The sequence below is a fragment of the Squalius cephalus genome, assembly GCF_949319135.1.
Source record: "Squalius cephalus genome assembly, chromosome: 9".
NCBI lineage: Eukaryota > Metazoa > Chordata > Actinopteri > Cypriniformes > Leuciscidae > Squalius > Squalius cephalus.
Window position 1 is genome coordinate 15,688,212 of NC_137130.1, and position 23,350 is coordinate 15,711,561.

A 23,350-nucleotide genomic window follows, 5' to 3' on the forward strand; every position below is an offset into this window, starting at 1 on the left:
GATACCAGGATGTTGCATGTTCAAATTCAGATTTGTACACTGTTACGTTTGTCATTTACTACAGTATCTGACAAGTCATATTTCGGTACTTGCGTTAGTTTACTGGCTTAAAGCAATGAAATGTCCACAGTGGTGGCACTATGGACATGTATGTGTGTTTCAATGTATTTGTGAGTTTAAAAGTATATCAGATTCAGTCGTGTTTGTGCATGTCTGCTTATAGTTTTTGAAATCTTATCAGAGTTGTATGTAATGTGTTTCTGTGCACTGTATCCACAAGCCTGTGTGTGTTCATGTTTGTCTGCCGTTCACTGTACATCTGTCTCTAAATGATGATTGGTACTGTAGATTGATTGTATAGAAAAACAATTTAAAAATTGTAAATTTAAGTTTTATTAAAAAATAAAATGTAATTACAAGAAATAAATTTTTTAGACTGCTGAATTTAGGAATCGTTCACTGGCCTTTAATTTATGCAGCAGTGCTATTTCTCATATTTATTTATTTGCTATTAATACAACACACAATTTAATAATGTGACCTGAGCAGTTGAAATCCCAAAGCACAATATCAAATATTTTGAGCTTCAAAATATTAATGGGTAGATGACAATATAAGAGTCTCCCCAATGACAATATAAGACAAATATTTCGATTTAATATGTATGTATGTGTATACAGAGCTCATGTGATACAAATTTCCCCAAATATTAGCGTCTGACTGAATGAGTTATGCCCAACGTTTCATGCTGACAAAAAAGTCACTTTGTAAACTAATTGGAGTGCTGAAAGCGCATAAATACATACGCTAAATGTGTAAACTGATGCATTCTTCTTCAAAAAGAACACATATTGTATGCTGTATAACAAGTAAATATATTGTTGAGCAAATACAGGTGGTGGTTTGTTATCGCGTGTTCACATATCAGGATTTCGTATAATGTCACAGACGCCCCCTGCTGGTAGTTTACTGATATACTGCGTACTAATGGAGTACGTACTGTACCCTTTTTTTTAAATAGTATGTTAAACATTATGCAATTCTTTCTGGTTAATTAATCACACTGGAAATGGAAGATCAAGTCAAATGTCCCCTTTGTAAACTGCACTTTTACGTACATACTTTTACGAGTATGTACTGTAGAAAGTAAATTTGCATACTTTGCACAATATAGTCATTACAGAAAGCATAGAGAAGTTAATAGTATGCTATTCCAAACTTAGATTATGTCAGATGTGAAGAGACCTCAGAGCAATGATTTTAGACAGCTGAAAATTATAATTATCCATTATTAATTTCCTGTCTGGAAATACAGGCCAATTTACATTTCATCATCATAAGACAGTGGGGTTCAAAAGTCCACTTGCAAAAATGTTTGTATTTTGCCATTTTCTACTTTAATACAGATTAATTTGTTTCAATTACAAATTATAAGCATTACAACTTGCATGAAAAGTTTAATTGAAAAATTAGCACAGATCACGCACTTAATCTCTATTTTTAATCCCAGATTTTCAATGTGTGTTTTTGAATGCCACTGTATATAAAACTATTAATATTATTATGGAACCATACAAAATGGGTTTTGGCCAAAAACATTTTTTTCTCATAATTAGAGAGGATGATATGTACAATGTATATGTACAATTAAATTGCTTCCAATATGCCTATAATGGCAATGTTTGTCATTCTTTTCTGATGTACATTTCCTTCTTCCTTTGGCTTATTCCTCCATGTTCTTGCCCTTTTTGCCCACTTTCACAAACACCATTGTGAGTCCAATAGCTGCCACCAAGATCAGTCCACCGGTCACCAGGTATGCTATGGGCAGGAAGTAATTCTGCCCACCAAACCAGGTCACCATGGAGATCACCAGCTCCTTCTGACCTTGAAAGGGCTCAACAGGAAAATCTGAAGGTATTAGTCAAGGCTAAATCTAAGATAGAAATGAAATGGATACATATAGGCCCGGTTTCACAGACAGGGCTTAGATTAAGCCTTAGTTCAAATAGGACATTTAAGTAGCTTTTATAAACGTGCCTTAGAAAAAAAACACGGTGTGCATCTTGAGTCAAAACAATGGCACTGACCTATTTTAAGATATGCAAGTTGCTTTTAGTTAAAACAGCTCAAACATGCATTTTAGTCTGGGACTATCTTAAACCTTGTCTGCTAAACCAGGGGATAGTGTCTTAAAGGGATAGTTGGCCCAAAAATGTCAATTCTGTCATGATTTACTCATCCTTATGTTGTTCCAAGCCTATATGACTTTCTTTCTTCTGTGGAACATCAAGAAGTTTTTTTTTTTTTTAGAAATGTAAGAGCTATACATAAAATATGTTGTGCTCCGCAGAAGAAAGTAAAGGGATATTTCACCCAAAAATGAAAATTGTGTCATCATTTACTCACCCCCATGTTGTTCCAAACCTCTATGAGTTTCTTGTTGAACACAAAAGAAGATATTTGTTTTATTATCTATTTGTTAGATATTACCAACATTCTTTATAATATCTTCTTTTGTGTTCAACAGAAGAAAGACACCCATACAGGATTGGAACATCATGAGGGTGAGTAAGTGATGACAGAATTTTCATTTTTGTGTGAACTATCCCTTAAGTTATAGAGGTTTGGTACGACATGAGAGTGAGTAAATTATGACAGAATTTTCATTTTTGGGTGAACTATCCCTTGAAATGAACTAAGGTAAAAACAAATTAACAAAAGCAGACTTCCCATTCTGACCATCCAATTTTGTCAGTGGTGTAATAAGTTTCGTCACCAAACCAAAAGCCTGGCTGTCAGTGCTGCCGAACCCTTTCCTTCCATTTCCAACCAATTCTGTCCTCCATGAGCAAAGGATACTGTAAATTATAGAGACGCTGTAGTTGCCACTGGGCAGGCCTTGATTGAAAGGCCCTTGAGCACGATTGAGAACCCCATAAAGCTTTTTGAAATTAGGGAAGGCCGCCTCTCTCATCCAAACAATCAGGTCGTCATTTATGAAGCCATTGTTGTTGGAGTCTGTGTCATCCAGCTCATAAACCGGACGCTGCCAGTATAAGGGCAGAATCGTGCCTGAGAACAAACAGAGAGACAACAATGAGAAAAACAGACACATGCTCATAACACATGCAGCATATGGTGGTGTGTACCTTCAAAGGCTTGTCGGAGTGTGAATGTGTTGTTGGTCGGAGGGTTTCGGAACTTGACATTTTTGTCCGTGTACCAAGCGATGCCCTTCCTGTAGAGTGGAACTTGTACTTCTGGCTCATTCGTTGGATAATAAATCACTGTTAATGAGTCTAAAATAAAAATAAAATGGTATAAACAAATCACAAGCAACAAGCAAAATGGCTTATTAGCATAATACTAAAATGTGTCTCACCGTTGAACATGCTGTTGGCCACAGCACCACATGGGGCAACGGGTACTCTGTTTGCATCGTAATCGAACGGAGCGCAGTACGAACTCGGTGCCTATGTGAGCAATAACATCTTGGATGTGATAACAGCGCTACTAATATGAAGCATAGTGAGAGATCAAATAAAGACAGACGTTATTTTAATCAGTGAGTGGGAGGGATGAGGAAAGAGCGTGAAAAAGGAGTGCAAACAGAAGGGGAGAGAAAAAGACGTCCAGCACCTTCAGGTTGTTCTTCCTCCCCACCATCTGTGCATCATCGCGGGAGTCCATGTACCTCCGCAGGTTCTGATGAAAGTTCCTCAGACCGTAGTAAAAGAATACATCGCCCTGAGGGAGACAGCATGCTATCAGACATAGTACTACATCATGTTGAAAGGAAACACGCTGATGACAAATTATGAGGCTCATATGGTGTCTCATTTAAATTAGGAATCAGACATTTGTAATATGAATTTAATTTAGTATGTCTTCTCTCTCTTTTTTCAAAGTATGGTTTGAATACTCTAAAATCTGAAGCACAGAAACTTTACCACAGAAAATAATTTGAAAAATTAAACAATTAATTATGTTATTTGAGTTTATGTAAATCATCGTTTTACCAGTGGGACTTTTCTAGGCAGAAAATACTCAAATTCTGCTGGAAACAGTGCATGAAACCAAAGTTAGGTTTACTGGTTTTAAATAGTCATGCCAGGAGTTCAAAAATGGTATATTATTTATAAAATTGGATTTAACTTTGTGCAGACAAGGCTAGTGAGTGATACACTAGTATCATGTATGCATAAAAACTAATGTTGTACTTTGCACACAATTTTCCTTTTCAAAACATCATTGTTGAAAACAGTTGTGCTGCTTAATATTTTTTTCAAAGCCATAATGCATGTTTTTTCAGGTTTCTTTGATGAATAGAAAGTTCAGAAGAACATTTTCACTTTTGATCAGTTACATTTTTCCTTGCTGTATAAAGCATTACTTTCCTTAAAGAAATCTTTAAAACTTTTGAATGGTCAAATCACTTATTGAACTGACCCACCAAAAAGTTTTGGGGAATGTAGAATTGGACTGAGCATATGCAGGGCGTTCTGGTGTTGTTGGCATGCTTCCGCATCTCGAAACATCGTTCACACGTTCCAGCGTTAGTGTAATCCACCTATGCAGCAGAAAGAACAACATACGACATGAGTGTAACATGTGACTGTGGTTGGAGTTATGGCAGCACATACTCCAAAATGTTGTGATGTGGTGCTCGTGTGGTTTGAATCCCATTCACCCCTTTTCTTTCCATCATTTATTAATGTGACCATACTGAGCAATTTTCTTTATAGAGGTACCATAATGTAGCAAACCAGATTTTTATGCTTAATAAAAACAGAGTGATGCCCATGCAAATGCTGCTGTCATTTTGCTATATGGTTGCTAAGATGTTCAGGGTGGTTGTTTACTGGCCCAATTTAAAATAGCGCACCCCCAAGGCTATGATATTCTGGTCTGTAGATATGGCTCCCTTAGCAAGCAATGCTAATAACAAACAAGACAACAATCATGGTCATATGTAGTTAGTCAGCTACTTTAATTAAACAACTAAATTGAATGGTTTAATAAGTGCTAATGTAATGACTGTGAATAAAAAAAGTCTAACAATTTGTCTTTTGACCACCAACCTTGAGGAAAAGTTTAATAATAGTGAAACGAAACCAATATTTTGAATTGATCAAATGACAAATGTTAGGTCTACATTATGAGTAAAAATAGCAAAAGGACTTGACTAATACATGAAGTTACACTATAAGAACACAGTAAATTCATTTGTGGGTTGTGTTGATCTTGTTTCCAGAGGAACACATCCTTCTGGTCCGTTTCCCCACTTCCTGCTGTCTTGCACATTGGCACTTGATAAAAAAACCCCGTCTAACCTTCAGTTCGTGTGTTTTCTGAACAGTGATGAGGAGCCAGACGCCCAGAAACAAGCACACGAGAGAGAGGATGTAGAAAGTTGGCAGCACGGTCTGTGCCGTGAGAGATGGAGACCAGGCGGGTAACCTCTGCTGTTTAAATGCGGAGTTATCCGGACGCCTCGACAATGGCCCTGTGCCTGCCTGCTTCTTTCCCATCTCAGATTCTCTGCAACTTCACAAAAATAGTAATAATAACACAAATTCAAATAAGAAAATTCAGTTTCATTTAACTGCCACCGAAGGAAGTTTTCCCACTTCCCAGTATGACTGAACCTTTGAACCGTATGTGACTGTTACTTATTAACTACAACCACCCCACCTTATACACACAGAGCAGTTCTCCCTGTCTTTAGCTCTGACTGTGAACCTCCCCAGCGCTCCACACATTCTTTTCTATCAGAACTGAGTCTCTCCTCATTCCTGGACTCTGCCGTAATGTGTGGGAGCCGCATTTGAATAAATGTGTGTGCGCTTGGTGCCTGAGCATGTGTGTTGTAACAGGATATTGCATTAAGCAAAATATTCAGAATAAAGTATAAACAGTATAAAATGGGAGGGGCTCCTGATGCACAAGACAAAAAAAAATTTGACAGATTTTTTTTGTCCAATCAGATATTTTTATTTTTAATTGTAAAAAAAAAACCTCACACATAATATTTTTTCTCTTGCAGCAGACATATTTCACTAAAATACATTATAATAGCTCTATCAAATACATGTTTAGCAAGTAAATGAATATGAACGTGTAAATAACAGAGAACAGACTGTCTGCTCAAAAGAGTCCTATTTTAAATGTTCCTTCCCTGCAGCTCTGAATTAGACCACGGTCCATCATTTTCAGAAAGTCTTCTTTCACCTGAAACACAAAAAATATATATTTTAAGTAGGGCTGTCAAAAGATTAATCGCGATTAATCGCATCCAAAATAAAAGTTTGTGTTTACATAATATATGTGTGTGTACTGTGTATAATTATTTTGTATATATAAATACACACACATGCATGTATATATTTAAGAAATATTTGCATACATATACTGTATATATTTATATATAATTTATATTATATATAAATATTTTTTTTTATATATATATAAATTACACATTTTTCTTAAATATATACAAGCATGTGTGTGTATTTATATATACAAATTTAATTATACACAGTACACACACATATATTATTTAAACACAAACTTTTATTTTGGATGCGATTAATCGCGATTAATCTTTTGACAGCCCTAATTTTAAGCTATTTTTCCCCACAGTTATTAGCCAGTTGAACCCAATTAAATTCAAATAAGCAACGTTTTCTTTATCAGATATGCACATTTAAATTTAGTCTCTTTCCGGGAAAATGGAGCAAAAATATTGATGTTCTTGTTCACACAACTAACAACAGCAAGTAGCAAAACATCTTTTTTAATGGCTGTGATGTAAACGAATGCCTTTTGGCTGTGTACTGTCGATATGTCCCATTTTTACAGGAAATATGTTGGCAGTAAATAATCTGTATTAAAGGGTTAGTTCACCCAAAAATGAAATGACTGTCAGTAATTATTCACCCTCATGTCGTTCCAAACCCGTAAGACCTTTGTTCATCTTCAGAACACAAGTTATGATATTTTTGATGAAATCCGAGAGCTTTCTGACCCCCCCATAGACAGCAACATTATTTCCACTTTCAAGGCCCAGAAAGGTAGTAAAGACATTGTTAAAATAGTCCATGTGACTACAGTGGTTCAACCTTAATGTTATGAAGCGACGAGAATACTTTTTTGTGCACAAAAAAACTTTGAGTGACTTTACTCAACAATTTCATCTCTTCCGTGTCAGTTCCGTGTTCTGGGCCTTGAAAGTGGTAATGAAGTTGCAGTCTATGGAGGGTCAGAAAGCTCTCGTATTTCATCGTATCTTCATTTGTGTTCCAAAGATAAACGAACACTTACGGGTTTGGAACGACATGAAGGGTGAGTAATTAATAACAGAAATTTCATTTTTGTGTGAACTAACCCTTTAAGTGTGTATCAAAATCATCCATAATTTTGGCTAGTTACATTAGATATCAATATTTTATGTATATTTCATCTCTATCGGTATTATAATATTTTAAAAAGTATATTTGTAATGTTGTAACAAACATGTCTGTCCTATCTGAAAACAGCATATCAGTGTTACCTCTGGTATATCCACCATTCTCCGGAGCTTCTGGTCTCGGTAGTTCCAGTCCAGTACCAGATACCTCAGTCCTTGCACAGTCAAACCCTCTAAAGCACAAAAATCAAGGAGCGAAAAAGACGTTTCACAAAACTGAAAACCATGCAAGTTGGTTAAAATAACATTTACAAGAAATGTGCATCAAAACAAACCTTTTTCTAACAAGGCAGCAATTCTCCCAGGAGTTCCAACAGCAATATGGGTCACACCTTTACTCAATGACTTTATCTGGTCATCCACTTTGATGTGTTTTGCGAACAGCTTTAGCACTTTAGCTTGGCCTTTAAATGCTATCAGCTGCCTTAAATGCAAAGAGAGAAAAAAGTCTAACACTTGGGAAATCAAACTCTGTATTATTCAAAAAAGAACAACTGAAACTCACTTAATGAGATCAATAGTTCTGAGAGCGGATCCGCAAACGATTAACAACACCACTGACTGGGTCTGGGTGTGCTGCTTCTGGATTTTAGCCCACTTTGGACAAACTGAAATAAAATGTGTTAATATGAAGTGTGTTAATAAAAACTATTTACATGTATTCATTAAGCAATTAACACAATGGACACAATTAATAAAGCCCCCTGACTTGCCATTAAAAAATTTGGTGTCAGTAAGTGTTGTTTTGAAATAAATACTTTTATTCAGGAAGGATAAAAGTAGCATTAAACTGATCAAACGTGACAATAAAAACAGTATAATGTTACAAGAGATTTATGTTTCAAATAAATTATATTCTTTAATGATGTATTTTTTATTAATCAAAAATCCAGGAAAAAAAATTATGGTTGTCAATACTGATAATAATAATAATAAATGTTTCTTGAGCAGCAAATCAGCATATTAGAATGATTTCTGAAGGATCATGTGACACTGAAGATTGGAGTAATGATGCTGGAAATTCAGCTTTGCCATCACAGGATTAAAGGGATAGTTCACTTTGAAATTAAATTTTGGTATGTTTTAGCTTACCTGAAGGGCATCCAAGATGTAGGTGTCTTTTTTTCCGCAGTAGTTTCAATTTTGATATTTTTAGGTCAAACCGTTCTTGTCTGACAGTCATATCATGCAGGTCTATGGTCACGGTCTCAAAGAGCATGCACAGAGTCCAAATGAAAACAATTCCCCATCGTCCAAATTAAACAATTCCCCATCGTAAGTACACATTGATGGTCTAAGACACGAAACGAGCGGTTTGTGTGAGAAAACGAACAGTATTTATATCGTTTTTACCTCTTATAAAACAGCCACGTCCAAGTGATCTGAGGGCGCGGGCGCTTCCTGCTGTGTGACGTGTGCGCAGACTGGTGCATAGATATGTACACTAGAGGTCGCCTTGGCTACGGCAGTTCATTGGAACGAATGTCTTTAATGCGACATCTAGTGTATATATATCTATGCACCAGTCTGCATACACGTCACACAGCAGGAAGCGCCCGCGCCCTCAGATCACTTGGACGTGGTTGTTTTATAAGAGGTAAAAACGATATAAATACTGTTCGTTTTCTCACACAAACCGCTCGTTTCGTGTCTTAGGCCATCAATGTGTACTTACGATGGGGAATTGTTTAATTTGGACGATGGGGAATTGTTTTCATTTGGACTCTGTGCATGCTCTTTGAGACCGTGACCACAGACCTGCATGAAATGACTGTCAGACAAGAACGGTTTGACCTAAATATATCAAAATTGAAACTACTGCGGAAAAAAAGACACCTACATCTTGGATGCCCTTGAGGTAAGCTAAAACATACCAAAATTTAATTTCAAAGTGAACTATCCCTTTAAATTACACTTACAATATATTAAAATAGATAGGTTTTTTAATGTAATATTTTTTTCACAATATTACAGCTTTTACTGTATTTTTTATCAGATAAATGCACCTGTGGCGAGCATAACAGACTTCTTTCAAAATCATTAAAAATCCAAACTTTTGAATGGTAATTTATATTCTGTAATGGGTAAATCTTTACTTATTCAAAATGAGTGTGTCAGATGCTCCTGGTTTGAGGTCAATATTTATTTTTGGGTGAACAATCCTTTTATTCTTCTGTTGAACACAACAGAAAATATTTTAAAGAATGTTGATAATCAAACAGTTGACGGTAGCCATTGACTTCCATAGTAGGGAAAAAAAAAATACTATGGAAGTCAATGGCTACCGTCAACTGTCTGGTTACCAAAATTCTTTAAAATATCTTCCTTTGTGTTCAACAGATGAAAGAAACTTGAGGGTGAGTAAATGATGACAAAATTTTCATTTTTGGGTGAACTATCCTTTTAAAAATTGAAAGACTGCATAAAAAGACATGTTTTACCTTCTTTGAGGTAAGAAGACAAGCTATGTGTAAGGTCATTACAGCTGAGGAAACAAGAGTCTGAAACAGAAAATACAACGAACAAAATCAACCTCCTCATCCAATATGCAGATTCAAACGAAAGCAGACACAAACACGCATTAATCGACTCACCCTTTAGCGTCAGGTCCTCCTGCTCAATAACAGAGCGGGTCAGGCTGAAGTGATTCTTCAGAAGGCTCATAAGGTCAGCTGGAGAGCCCGGCGCAGGTTCAGAGATCGTCAGGACATCTGTGATAGTTTTCTTCTTCTAAAGACAAAGGAGAATTATACAATAACATGTTCTAAAGCAAATACATCAGTGGCAGAGACAGTGACAAGAAATGGAATGAATGAATTCAGATAAGCTCCGTCCTCTAATATTTAAGAGGCAATTCTCTTAACATACTAATAATAACCAAGACCTATGAAAACTGAGAAATGAGCTGACAAATTATGGTCCGTAAAATCAAAGCATCTCTGGGGTAACGTTGTTCTTTTAGTCACTTTTCAATAGAGCATGAAATGAAAAAAAAATATTCTAAAGCAGCATATTGAACTGGGCAAAAGAGTTTGACATCTACAGTAACATTAATAGAAATGTGAATTATAATTCTTACCTTTCTTCTCTTCTTGTTTTTGTTGGACTCCTTATCACCCTTTTCCTCTGATCTCTCCTCTGTGATGAAACATTCTTTCTGCAGGGAAAGACAGTCTTTACTTAAAGATGCCCTGGTTCTGTTTTTGCTCACAAGACCTTTTGTCTCAAAGACATCTCTTTGATGAAAGACTTAAATGCCTGAACCCAAGAAAAAAAGATTTGCAAAGTCGAGGTAACAACATTTTTCTAAAGTGCCCATATTATGCTCATGTACAAGTTCATTATTGTATTTTTGAAGAAATCTTCAAAAATAGAATTCTGCTGGAATAAATTTACATGACTTAAAGTTCAAAAAACATTCTTTTTCTCATATTATACATTACTGTAGAACCTCTTTACACCCTCTGTCTGAAAAGCTCTGTTTTAGTTCCTTCGTCTTTAAAGCCAGCCTTTCCAAAAAGCCCAGTCTGCTCTGAATGGCCAGCTGGTCCAGTCTGTTGTGATTGGTCAGATGATAAGAGCATGTGTCGGAACGGCCCTTAACAAAATCGGGTTTCAGCTCCTGAGGTTTCATGCGCAGCTGTAAACTATTATTAAACTTATCTAGGATGACATCGGTATTGGAAGCCCATATAATGTTTGTTTGTTTTTTGCCCAGGAAGCGGAAAAAAGGTGCCTCCTTGCAAAATCACTTATTCAACGGTTCTTTGAGGGTGGGTCAAAGCCAGACATTATGTAAATTAAAGGGTTAGTTCACCCAAAAATGAAAATTCTGTAAGTAATTACTCACCCTCATGTTGTTCCAACCCCATAAGACTTTAATTCATCTTCGGAACACAAATTAAGATTTTTTTACCAAAAAAATAAATACAATCGCACAAAAAGTATTCCTCGTCGCTTGATGAACTTAAGGTTGAGCCACTGAAGTCACTTGGACTATTTTAACGATGTCTTTACTAACCTTTCTGGGATGGCAGATGTCGATTACCTAGCTGCCTATGAAGGAGTGAGACAGCTCTCAGATTTCATCAAAAATATCTTAATTTGTGTTCCGAAGATGAACGAAAGTCTTACGGGGTTGGAACAACAAGAGGGTGAGTAATTACTGACAGAATTTTTATTTTTGGGTGAACTAACCCTTTAAACTCTCTTTGGTGTGTGAACTTTGTAACTTTGCAGATTGTTTACATGTTCAAACAGCTATATTACACACTAAAGGAAAGGTAAAATAATAGGAGCCCTTTAAATAGAAGTTAAATATTTTTAACAGATTTCTAAAGGCACCCCCACCCCAAACCCACGGCACTGGTTGAGCCACACTTGAGCTTTAACAGAGTGCAACAGTGGCAACACACTTTTTCAACGTGAAAAATATAAAAATCTCTTTTCTTTTGAGAGCATAGGGAGATTACATCATTAGCAGTGCTTCATGGATGTGGGCGGTCGCTGCAGAGCTCTTTTGACGTGATTTGCTTGCTGCGATTATGATTGTAGCTTTCTTTGCTGAATCATGGGTAATGTTTTTCACCAGGAATTCAGCTTGAACGCAAATAATGAACACGGATAAAAGGATATGTTAAATTATGTGAAATGATGGCTTCAACTAAAGCATTTACCATCGATTAATTTCATCTCAGTAGATCTGTCTTTAAAATGGTTAATAAGTTATCTTTTAAAATCAATTTCCCTATGAACTGAAAGGGCTTTTTATTTCCGGGACCTGACTGTTGCACACTATTCAGTTTGATTTTTATTTTATTTTTTTTGCCTCACAAGCATCACTTTTGTGTGTGTATTACCTTAACAGTTTTCTTCTTTTTCTTGGTGCCGTCTTGAATATTTTTTTCACCCTTCCTTTTCTTTGATGTGGATTTATTTGATTGTTCTTCTGTAAGTGGCTGTGTGTCCTCGTCTTGAATTTGTTTATCACCCTTCCTTTTCTTTGATGTAGATTTAATCGGTTGTTCTTCTGTACGTGGCTGTGTGTCCTCCTCTACCTCTGACACACCTGAATGGGACAAAGTTTGCACATAAACGAAATGTCATGATTGACGTTAATAACCAAATTAATAATAACCAAAAAGCTCAAATACAAACAGTACTACAATACTACAATTGTTTACATGGGAGAAAACTACATATCCCAAGATGCACCGCAGACAGGGCAAACACGTGTTTTGCGTAGTCTGAATCTAGTAAGAAATGTTAAGCCATAGATCCGCCAATATGAGGCTAACCAAGTTCCAACTGATGCTCGTTTGTTGACAGAAGTTTCATGAAAGTTACAAAATAATAACATAACCTTGTTAGGCAGAAGTTTCTAGAGCACTAGTGTTCCCTAGCACAGCAGGCTGTTTAAAACCGACACGCGCAGAGCATAAATACATGACACACACACATTGCAGCGCGAAGTATAGTTCAAATAAACAAACAAAAAACTATGTTTTTTACCTAAATTGTCTCCCTGGGTCCACCACTCGTCTCCCAAATCATCAGCCATGTCTCAAACCGCAATCGCATGTCTGGAGTTTGCGCACGGCAGATTCGCATAGTTCAAAAATTGCGCGAATCTACCCGGTAAAAACAAGACTATATTATATAAAATAAATAATAATCAAATACATGTATTTTACAATAATACTTATATAATTGTAAGCAGAAAGAACATTCGAGTATACTAAAAGTGTACGTTGTTTTCTATTGTTCTTTAGTTACTTGTTTGATTATTGAGGTTTATTTGTAATCTAAAAATATATTTATCTTAAAAATTTATGTTTTCATGTGGTTTCATTATGCGGTAGCCTATTCAGATTAACTTAGTCTGAACCACTAGGCGGCGCTGAGTCCTATAAAATTATAATGATCACTCTGCAGGGTGTTTACCGTCTCTATGTGTGAATGTTGGACCGGGATGGAGAATTTGAGATGTGTGTGTGTGTGTGTGTGCTCGTTTGTTCCACTTTCCACCACACTTGTTTGACTGGTCATAGCTCTATAATTTATCCTTCCTCATTCCGAGCTCGCGCCTCTCTACCCCTCCATGCGCGCACGCATAGACACACACAAGAACGCGCAAGCAATTATTTATTCATCACAAACATGAATTAAAAATCTCTGTTTCCCTTCAGCGTACAGCACTGAAGGAAACTTCACAGGCTGTTCATCTAACACAGAGATCACTTGTGGTTATCCAAAGATGGAAAAGATTTTGTAGAGAAATTCTCTAAAGCCATATCTAATTATTCAAGAGCAGTTGGCAACTGAGAGGAGGGTGCCTAGTTTGCTTTAATGCTGTTGTCCCAAATACTGGTGAAAATTCTCAGAATTTTAAAGTCAAGACCAAGTTCATCTTATGAACTGTTTTTCAGCTTTTTTTAATGTGATAAAATTAAGATTGCAATTCCAACTCGAGTAGGAATATTTTAGTCTTACACTTTTAAGTGCAACCTTTAAACACACACACACACACACACACACACACACACAAAGGAAGAGAGAAATATAGGCTACCCTCAACATTGTAATTTTCCCCTAAATGCAACCATTCTCTTTCTTTCTTTCTTTCTTTCTTTCTTTCTTTCTTTCTTTCTTTCTTTCTTTCTTTCTTCTCTCCCTGAGTGATCCTAGTAACAAGTAGGTTCTCGTCATGGCAACATGCTCTGAAATAGACTGTGAAGCTGCGTTGGATTCAAGCCGCGGTGGTCAAAAGACTGATGGAGTGTGGAATGCGTTCTCTGCATTATGGGATTCATTGTTTCAGTAGATTTTCTGTGTTATTGAGAGAGCTCTCCTTTGGTTTACAACACTTTAGACCCACGGGGACGCAATGGAGCAATGCAGCAATCAAATAAATTCTTAAAACAGAGTGCAAATTGTAGTCACTGGCATGTTACCTTTTGTAATTTTGCTGACGCTTTGATCCAAACTGACTTGCAGTACCTAACTTTATTACAGGCCAGTCCCTCTGGTGTTACCTGAGGTTGAGTGCTTTGATCAAGAGCACAATACTGTAGTTCATAGATCACCCCATTGTGGATTTTGAACGTGCATGATTCATTTAAACGCTGGTTTTCAGTACAACCCTGCTCTTGCTTGGGTGATGTTGCTTTCCCTACAACAGTCTTATAAACTAGATGTTAATATTGTGTGACATTTCAGACATAACATGTCCAGTTATATATTTTTATGTTTGCTACGCTAATGAAAATAGTCTCAAAAGAAGCCAGAGCAAGATCAAGTGTTGGAATACTATGCAGCTGCATTCTAGTGAAACAATTCCAGTGGTGTATTGTTCAAGAAACATTTCTTATTATTAAAACTTGAGCTGTTTAATATTGTGAAAACATTGTTTCTGGATTGTGTACTATTGTGTACTATATTTACATTTATATACATATTTATATATATATTTCCCTCTAGGTTGTGAGCCTGGCAACAGAAAGGATCTCATTAACACTCATGAACTAAGAAGGAAAACATGTACTTCTGGGGAGCTGAGAAAGTGCCGTTGAGATGAATGGGAAAGCAGATCACTTTTTACAGGCATTTTATAGACTTCCTTGATTGTAACTTAATACAAAACTGTATATGATAATAAAATAAGTTGGCCTTTATATTGATGTAGGACAACTTGTTGTCCTGTTGCCTTCATGAAACTGAACCTCATTTAGCAGTTAAAACAAAAAATTACCTGAATAAGCCTATAGTTTTTTACAGGCCCTAATGTTGTTTGGTTCCCAACGTTCCGCAGAATGCCTTCACTTTTGTGTTCCACAGAAAAAAGTAGGCCAGGTTTGGAACATATAAAGGTGAGAAAATGATGACAGAATTGCCTTAAATTAAATGTATTAATTTAAATTAATTTATTATTTATTCAAATGCATTGTTTAAATTAATATATTGTTAGCTAACTGCTTGATTTGTATATATGCACATTTCTGAAATGCATAACTTGGACACAGTCACCTCTGATAACAGATCACTCTAAATTGCAATGTAGACACATCGTTTTAAAGCAGCTTTACAGAAAATACATTATATAGCACTATACAAATAAATGTGAATTGAATTGAATTGAACTATCCCTTTAATATATTTTCAATGTTTTCAACTAAAAACTGAAACTTTTAATGCGTTTTTGGCCATTCATTTACACAATAACAGCGTTTTGGGAGCCTGAAAATGCAAACTTTTAAAAACTGGTTTCATAGTGCAAGTTTTTGGAAATGATACCATTATTAGCCGCGTTTCCATTACCCTTCAAATAGCACGAATTGAAAATACGCCCAGTGGAAACACGAAAACTCCCATTTATCGCAAAAAAGTTTTTACGCTCGCATGAGGTGGTTTTTGAGGCAATTCGAAAAAGAAATATTTCGCAAAACTGCAATGGAAACAGTTTTTGCACATTTACAGGTCACCTGACGTAGATGACGCGGTATGTTCTTTATTAAATTCATAATAGACAAAAGAATTACAGGAATAATGGATTCTAAACCTCAAATAAATGCCACAATCAAGACCTCGAAGCAGATATGAGGAAGAAACACCCAGAAACGCCTCATACAGGCTGCTCACAAGTATAAGGGTCGTTCCTTCCATTAATGCTTGGAAAACACACATAGGCCTACGTCTCCTTCGATTAATAATAATAACTAGTGCAGTGGCCGGGATATAGTAGGCCTACATAAACCTACCAACGTCCGTTGCCATGGTTTTTGGATTTACTTATCGCGAGAATAAGTTTTAGCCGCATAACATCGGTTAATGGAAACATCGTCATTTCGCAATAGTTTTTTGTCGGTTCAAAACGTTTTGCGCAAATCTGTAATGGAAACGCGCCTAGTCTCTGTGTAATCGACAAAAACACGAATTTGTGAAAACGGTGATGTCATGAGCATGCTTATTACTAGTTTTTCTTTACAAAGTGACATCGGCAACTACTGGTTTGCTTACATAAAACCGCGTTATATTAGTCGTTTACGCAGATCCGTGTGAACGGGATTGTTTTGACAACGTTGTCGTCTGTACGCGAAAAACGCAAAGGAAAAACTTTTCTGTTTTAGTTGTGTAAACATACCCAAAGAACTAATATTGACTATTCTGTGCCCCAAGCAGGCCCTTCCCTCAATCCAGGCATATCATTTAGTACATCCCAAGGTACGTACCTGTGGTTGAGTATGGGTTCAGTATGCATAACAAATAAGACTCCCAGTGTGGATGCGAACTTTACATTGCAGTGGCCTATTTAATATCAGCATGCATATGATGCATCTCTTATATATGTGCACCATATGTAACATAACAAGAGACAGGGGCAGTTAGGTTGGCTGGAAGTTGCAAGAGGTTGAGAAATAACAGGATAGGTCAAGCCAGAGTTTCTAACAGAGCTTTGAGAGCCCCAATTTAAGCAGCACAAAAGAATGCGGTTTATGTTCAGAGCTGAGAGTCCTTACTCAAACGCAGTGCTGACAAATCCAGGTCAGAGCTTCTCTCTTGGAAATGATAAGAGTTTACTGTTGCTGGAGATTCAAATGCTGCAGAAAAGTACGAAACAACTGACACAATTAATTTCACGAGGTGCAGAATCTATTTAGCATTTTTTGAATTGTCATTGTCACCGTTTGCCCTCCTTCCTATGATGATGATTTGAAGATTAGAGGGCAATTTGCCGGGTCCCCATCTGAAAGAAGAAAGGTGATTTAACTCGGCTTTGAAAGGCAACAATCTAATCTCTCTCTTTCTAATCATTCTAGCTTATTTTGCTCTTCCTTTTTTCTGAGAATTTGACCTCTCTATTGTGTCGAGGCAGTGTGCACCGATACACACGCAAACACACACTCAAACACATCTGTAATATAGGCTGTGTGGGAGCTCAAATGGTGGCAATTTGTGCGGCTATAAGCGATTGGTTGACACGGAGGTGCTGATTATGGGGTATAAGTGTTAGGTTCCGATGGACCCATCCACATTGATGCCCTGATTATGGATAATTTACCCCTACTGTGGCAGCATGGGACTCTACCCACGCTCCCATTCTCTCTCTTTCTCTCTCTCTCTCTTTCCTTCGCTTATGTCTCGTCTGATATCAGAGAGAGATGGAAAGAAAGGTTGTCATTGATGCTTTCGATACCACTACCATGCCAGTCATTTCTACGGTAATGCAGAAACTCATAAAGTCACTATTGAATTGAATATCTGCAGTCTAATATTCTTTGACAGACCCATGAGGTTTTTCTCTATTCTACCAACCTTATGACTCAGAATAGCAAATATCCGCAAATGACGATAGTCAAATCTCTCTGGTATGCTAGATGGCATGCTGGGCCTTTTTTATTTTGCCTTTTCTGCATCTAATATTGCACCCAAAGTACCATCTATAAATTACACAGTGTGTGTAATATATAATCTAGTGCAAGTGTGTAAGAAACGGCCTGCGGATCAAGCACAGAGTGTAGCGCTCCACATTAAATCATTTATGGAGCCTGCATTTAAGCAGGCCGTGTGCATACAGTGCATACATCATTTAGCGAAGCTTCGCACACATGGCGTAGCGACATCTCCTTTATATGTGCGTTTGACCACATCTTGAACTCAATTCAAATATAACGTATAGTATTTTGCCGGGAAAGGCCAATGAATACACCCACGTCGTCTTGCTTGTTACTCGCACGGGAACGATCCACCCACAGTGACACATGCTGCCGTTAGTGTGTGGTTGAACGCAAGGACACAGATTTCTGCAATATGGATTGTGAGAAAGTTGATTCTTGATGTCCTGGAAGAAATGACTGGCAAAACAATAACATTTGTGTGATGAAAAGACCAGCTTAAACCGGAATGAATTCCCAAGGCTGGTTTGGTGCTGGTTTGGCTGGTGGACATCAGCCCACCAGCATAAAAAAAACAACAGCAATGCTGGGCTCTTTCTTTTCTCTCCATTCCGCTTCTCCCTTTATCTTTTTATCTCTCCCTCGAGCGTTCCCAGCATCATTCAATAAAATTTGTCAGTCCTGCATTCTCCCAGATGCAATAAGTCTTTGATACTGCAACCATTCCTTTCCATTAGAGTGGATTCCTCTTTATCAATACTGCATTTAAATGCTGCGATCAATAAACAAATTATTCACTGAGTGTGGCATCTTTTCCCTGCTGTCTCACACCAAATAGTTCATTAGCCCATGCCAATGCACTCCGTGGAGTGGAAATATTCATATGCGCACATGCATACAAGGTATTGACTAAACATGAGGCCAAAAGTGCACTGCTAGTTTTGACATTAGTGCTATATGCAATAATTGCACACAGTTAAATAGTATTTCATCACGCTAAATTTAATAGTACCAGAGTTTACAAAACAGCATGTAGCAGCCATGCAAGAGTGATAACTCTTGTTTAAATTACTATAACACTGAATTGTACCAGCCATGATTATTTTATTTTATTTATATATATATATATATATATACATATACAATATATATATGATTATGTGTGTATAGGGGATATTTTGGGAATATTAATTTAATTTTATCAATCAATAAATTCCACTAGAAACAAACCTTTGTTGTATTATTTTAATTTAATACTGTGAAGCTGCTTTGATACAATTTGTATTGTGAAAAGTGCTATACAAATATACTTGACTTGACTTGACTATAGTAATATATAATATAGTATAATACAATATAATATAATAGTTAATAACTTATATGTGTCACAGGGCTGGTTGTATAAACATACGAGATGAAGGCAATATGGTAATATTAAATAAATCCAAAGGGTAATCCAAATTGGCACAGATCAAAATACAATGCATCCACAAAAGACAACACCGGACCCAGACTGAAACAGAACTGAACAGAAATACAGGTGATAATGATGGTGATTGATGAGTCCACAGCTGAAAATCATCAGTGTCCATGACAACAAATGAGTGATTAAGGCAGATGATGACAAAACACAAAGAGTCCAAACAAACGTGATTGTGACAATATGATTAAGTTAATACCGATCTTTGTAATAAAAAAAGATTTTTTTTTTTTTTAAAAAGCACAGTTGGCATGGTTATTGATTAATGTGGATTTTACAACTCTTTGTTTTGCTCTTGGAAAAGCTTGATGAGAAGTATTTGAGTTAATATTAAAATCTCAGACTTTTGATTGCAGACTTTGATATTCTGGTACAGTTGAGGGCAGTTTGAGACGTCATAGAGATCTCTAGAGGACACATGTGAGATTACCGGGGTCTTTTTACCCAGCAGATGATTCTGAGAAGCAGAAGAACTCTCAAAACCTCAATTTGCTCTCGATTTAATCTCACAGCTGTTTAAACAAATGAGAAGTTAAATAGATCCCATTTGTGATATTTCTTCTCTTACGGTAAGCTTCCTCTTCACATAGGCCTAGTGTAGGTATAGTTTCAGTTTGGATACAGAACAGTTATTATATGAAATGGAAACTATATCCATATCCTGTACAAAATGTCCTCAATATGCTAAATGGCTGAAATGCTGTAAAATTGAGTGACAGTATGGTACAGTTATGTATTCCCAGGTGATGCCTGCACAGATTTTACATACCCAACAGCTCAGCAGAACCCGGGAAGAGCATGACTCAGAGAAGCGCTCATACTGCCAAATGAGGATGAAAGAGACACTGGTTTAATCCACCCAGTAGATATGAGGAGGGGTTGAGAAGAGAGAGAGAGAGAGAGAGAGAGAGAGAGAGAGAGAGAGAGAGAGAGAGAGAGAGAGGTAAGTCCTCACAAACTGTGTCCGATTCTCCCTTGAAAAGCTGCAGGGTAATTCACTCTTCTGAATAGTGAACTGTCCACTCAAATAACTCAAGACTCATAGTGATGTATCAAGATCCTCTCTCTGGAGGATTAGGGGAAATATGATGTGCATTTTTATGTGAAGGTGGATTTGTGCGTGCGTGTGTGTGTGTGTAGGTGCGTTGTGCTGTGTTTAAACGTGTGTGCATGGCAGATCTGGTCTTAGTCTTGAGGCGAGCCGAGTGTGACCCACTTTCCCTCTGAGCTTCTCTGCTAGAGATGCACTCAGGCAGGCAGGCAGGCAAGCACACACTCACACACACACAGACTCACACACACACACACGCAAACGCACACACGCTAAACGCCAACATCAGAAGACCGAAAGGAGGGGAGATAGAGAGAGGGAAGGAGCAGGGAGATGATGATACATAGCCGCTGCTGCATTCTTCAATTCAAAAATCAATCCCTGTTCCAAACCCGCCCCTCCAGCACTTTGTCATGTGCAAAAACACAGCACCCATTTTGCTGGGGGATTTTCATCCAGCAAGTAAGCACAGCTGCACCCCTGTGTGTGTGTACTTGTGTGTGGGCGTGCATACGTTGCATATGCATGCCCAGAGAGTCGTCAACCTCGGCTACATGCCAGCGTGCGAGTCCTCCATATAAAACAGCCTATATACGTTAATAGTTCATTTAATATTAATGAGTCCCACGTGTAATTGAATAACTGGGAAGACCTGCATGGAGATTACCCATCGAACCCTAACCGCAGAGCATTGCAGGCCGCTAATGTGTATTTATTATCAGGTCAGTGCTCGTAATGCAGTGCACTACGTAGTGCACACTACTAATGTTTGTTCCACGAATGCTGTCACAACAGCACTATTAAAATGATGGTGTTCAAGAAACATCACATTTAATCAAATTTAAAGTCACCATGAAATCTAAATAGACAATTCTTATTTTTATTATGGAATATTGTGGTGTTGTTTATCCATGCATATATATTTTTTTATTCATGCGCACTCGTAATCTTTAATAAATAACATTAACATTAACGGTAACACTTTACAATAAGGTCTCATTTGTTAACATTAGATAACATTACCAAAGAAGGAGCAATATCATTTCACAGCATTTTTTGTTAGGTAATAAAAGTATTTTTTTTCCATTGTTTGCTCATGTCAGTTCACAGTGCATTAACTAATAACTAATGTGAACAAATGAAACATTGTAAAGTGTTATCACATTAACTTCTGTCATCCACTTTCTTTCATATATGAAACAAGATGTTTTTTGGAGAATGTACAAAAGCAGTAATTTGAAATTTCAGTAATTATTCATTGAAAATCTCTCTTACTTCATTTACACTTTTGCATATTGAAAAGATGTTTATGTATCAGTTTAGTCTATTTTAGTGATTTTTAATCGTTTGGACAAATATCTGAGATAAAGTTGATATTTAACAGTTAACCGATGTAGATGAGATATGTAGAAATATAAACTATATAGAAGTTTTACATTCCTTGAGTTATGAAAGAGCAACTGCTGGGTATTTACAAGGGTGAACTCTCTTTAAGTTAATTTATTGAGCAGTTAATGTTTTTTTTTTTGTGGTATGTTGCGGATATTGTCAAATGTTATGTCAGAATGGCACTGTCAGTTGCAATCGGCTCAATATTGCCTATGTATTTGCAGGATTTCTAAGTGTGACTGTATAGAACTACACCTACAATTGTTCATTCACAATTCAGAAGAGACTTTCAGGGTTTTTGAAGACTTTAATCCAGTGACTATTTGACTTTATGTAATCCCAGTGAAAGCCTAAAAAAGTGTTTTTGCCACCGCGCTAGTTGATGATTATACATTATTGGAAATTACTAGTTGTAAATATGGGCTGGGTAAAAAAAAAAACACATTCAACCTATAATTTAAGTGGCATAGATGTTATTATCAGTTTTCCGTGTGAATGTATTTCAGAGTTGAACATGCATTTTGGTTTGCATATGAAAGCTATTCCAGACGTTATGAGTCTACCCTCAACAGCATCATAACTTTTCATAAAGTATTTGGACACTGAAGCCACGCTTAAAAATGTATGAATATCATTGCATTAGGTGAAATATGAAACCAAGTGACATTTATTTAAAAGAATGATAGCAGAAGCACACCCTTTTCAAGCAAAGCATTTCACAAAATGAAATTTTAAATTCATATTTATGTTTTAAGATTCCACTAGGTTTGATATGTTGCTTTCTAAAGCAAATGGCATCGGTATTTTTTAAGTGTCAAAATACTTTTTGGAGCCATTACTTTCTTTACTGCTCAAGAAAGACTATCAAAATCCCATTGAAGAAAATAATTAGCCTGGCGTGACCAGCTCCTTTTTATGTACTCCTCTTGTGATTAGTTTTCTGATGCAGGTCTTTGTGAGTGCCACCTTAACGTAAACACAGCTAATTAGCGGAAAGGCAGATGTGAGCTCGTGAAGAAAAAAAAAATCAGAAATGAGCAACTCATCGTGCGGCATCAACTCATGTCAGCGAATAAAGAGAGGGAGCACAGGAAGCAGTCTCATAAGCTCTTTTTGGAGCGCATTAGCAGTACTTGATGAGTGGTAAAACGCTGCATTTGTCATTGTGACACACTCCTGGCCCCCACAGAGACAGACTGCAGTTAAAACTCAGCCCTGATAGATTACAGAGACGACTACATTCATAACCCAGCTGTATACCTCCACGTTGAGACGTCGCATGTACGTCCCGCCTGCAGATGTTCAGGTGTTTATTGATGGATGCATTCGGATCTGCATGGAAATGGCCTGTTATAGCTTTGTTTGTTTATTTATTGTGTCTGTCTTTTTGACAGCAATCCATCTTGGTCTCACACCAGGGTCACTGTGTGTGTGTGTGTGTGTGGGGCAAGGGAGGAGAAAGAGAAATCGCATGTCTTTCAAAGTGTACTTCATCTTGTCACCAAGGAACCGATTTATCATAATGATGCGTCACTGTACACAAAGCATCATAACAAAAGCATAATGTC

General features: G+C 37.0%; 2 protein-coding genes across 3 annotated transcripts; both read right to left on the reverse strand.

Annotated features, from left to right (window-relative positions):
- Window positions 1-375: 375 nt before the first annotated feature.
- On the reverse strand, window positions 376-5,987 carry tmem30c (transmembrane protein 30C). The gene is made up of 7 exons (XM_079881264.1): window positions 5,337-5,987; window positions 4,457-4,573; window positions 3,643-3,750; window positions 3,386-3,476; window positions 3,153-3,302; window positions 2,863-3,075; window positions 376-1,911 (listed from the first exon to the last, which is right to left on the reverse strand). The coding sequence occupies exons 1-7, from the start codon at window positions 5,532-5,534 to the stop codon at window positions 1,724-1,726; spliced, it is 1,065 nt and encodes a 354-aa protein (XP_079737390.1). The 5' UTR covers window positions 5,535-5,987; the 3' UTR covers window positions 376-1,723.
- A 111-nt stretch (window positions 5,988-6,098) lies between these two features.
- On the reverse strand, window positions 6,099-20,192 carry cmss1 (cms1 ribosomal small subunit homolog). Of its 2 annotated transcripts, none has more exons than XM_079881266.1 (9): window positions 20,112-20,192; window positions 12,331-12,539; window positions 10,551-10,628; window positions 10,066-10,201; window positions 9,913-9,972; window positions 7,977-8,079; window positions 7,747-7,895; window positions 7,556-7,644; window positions 6,099-6,234 (listed from the first exon to the last, which is right to left on the reverse strand). In XM_079881266.1, exons 1-9 carry the CDS (start codon window positions 20,140-20,142, stop codon window positions 6,151-6,153), a joined length of 939 nt encoding a protein of 312 aa, XP_079737392.1. In that variant the 5' UTR covers window positions 20,143-20,192; the 3' UTR covers window positions 6,099-6,150. The 2 variants fall into 2 exon arrangements, with proteins under 2 accessions (XP_079737392.1, XP_079737391.1); XM_079881265.1 differs by lacking the exon at window positions 20,112-20,192 and adding an exon at window positions 12,983-13,079.
- Between the last annotated feature and the right edge of the window lie 3,158 nt (window positions 20,193-23,350).

Bases quoted from the DNA above. Each gene is read 5' to 3' on its own strand.
- tmem30c (XM_079881264.1), bottom strand. From the start codon at position 5,534: ATGGGAAAGAAGCAGGCAGGCACAGGGCCATTGTCGAGGCGTCCGGAT. The intron at 4,574-5,336 runs GTTAGACGGGGT...TCTGCTGCATAG, and splicing joins AGAAAACACACGAACTGAAG to GTGGATTACACTAACGCTGG. The intron at 3,751-4,456 runs GTGGGTCAGTTC...TGTCTCCCTCAG, and splicing joins ACATTCCCCAAAACTTTTTG to GGCGATGTATTCTTTTACTA.
- cmss1 (XM_079881265.1), bottom strand. From the start codon at position 13,031: ATGGCTGATGATTTGGGAGACGAGTGGTGGACCCAGGGAGACAATTTA. The intron at 10,629-12,330 runs GTAATACACACA...CTTTCCCTGCAG, and splicing joins AAAAGAAGAAAACTGTTAAG to AAAGAATGTTTCATCACAGA. The intron at 8,080-9,912 runs GTAAAACATGTC...ATTTTATTTCAG, and splicing joins GTCTTCTTACCTCAAAGAAG to TTTGTCCAAAGTGGGCTAAA.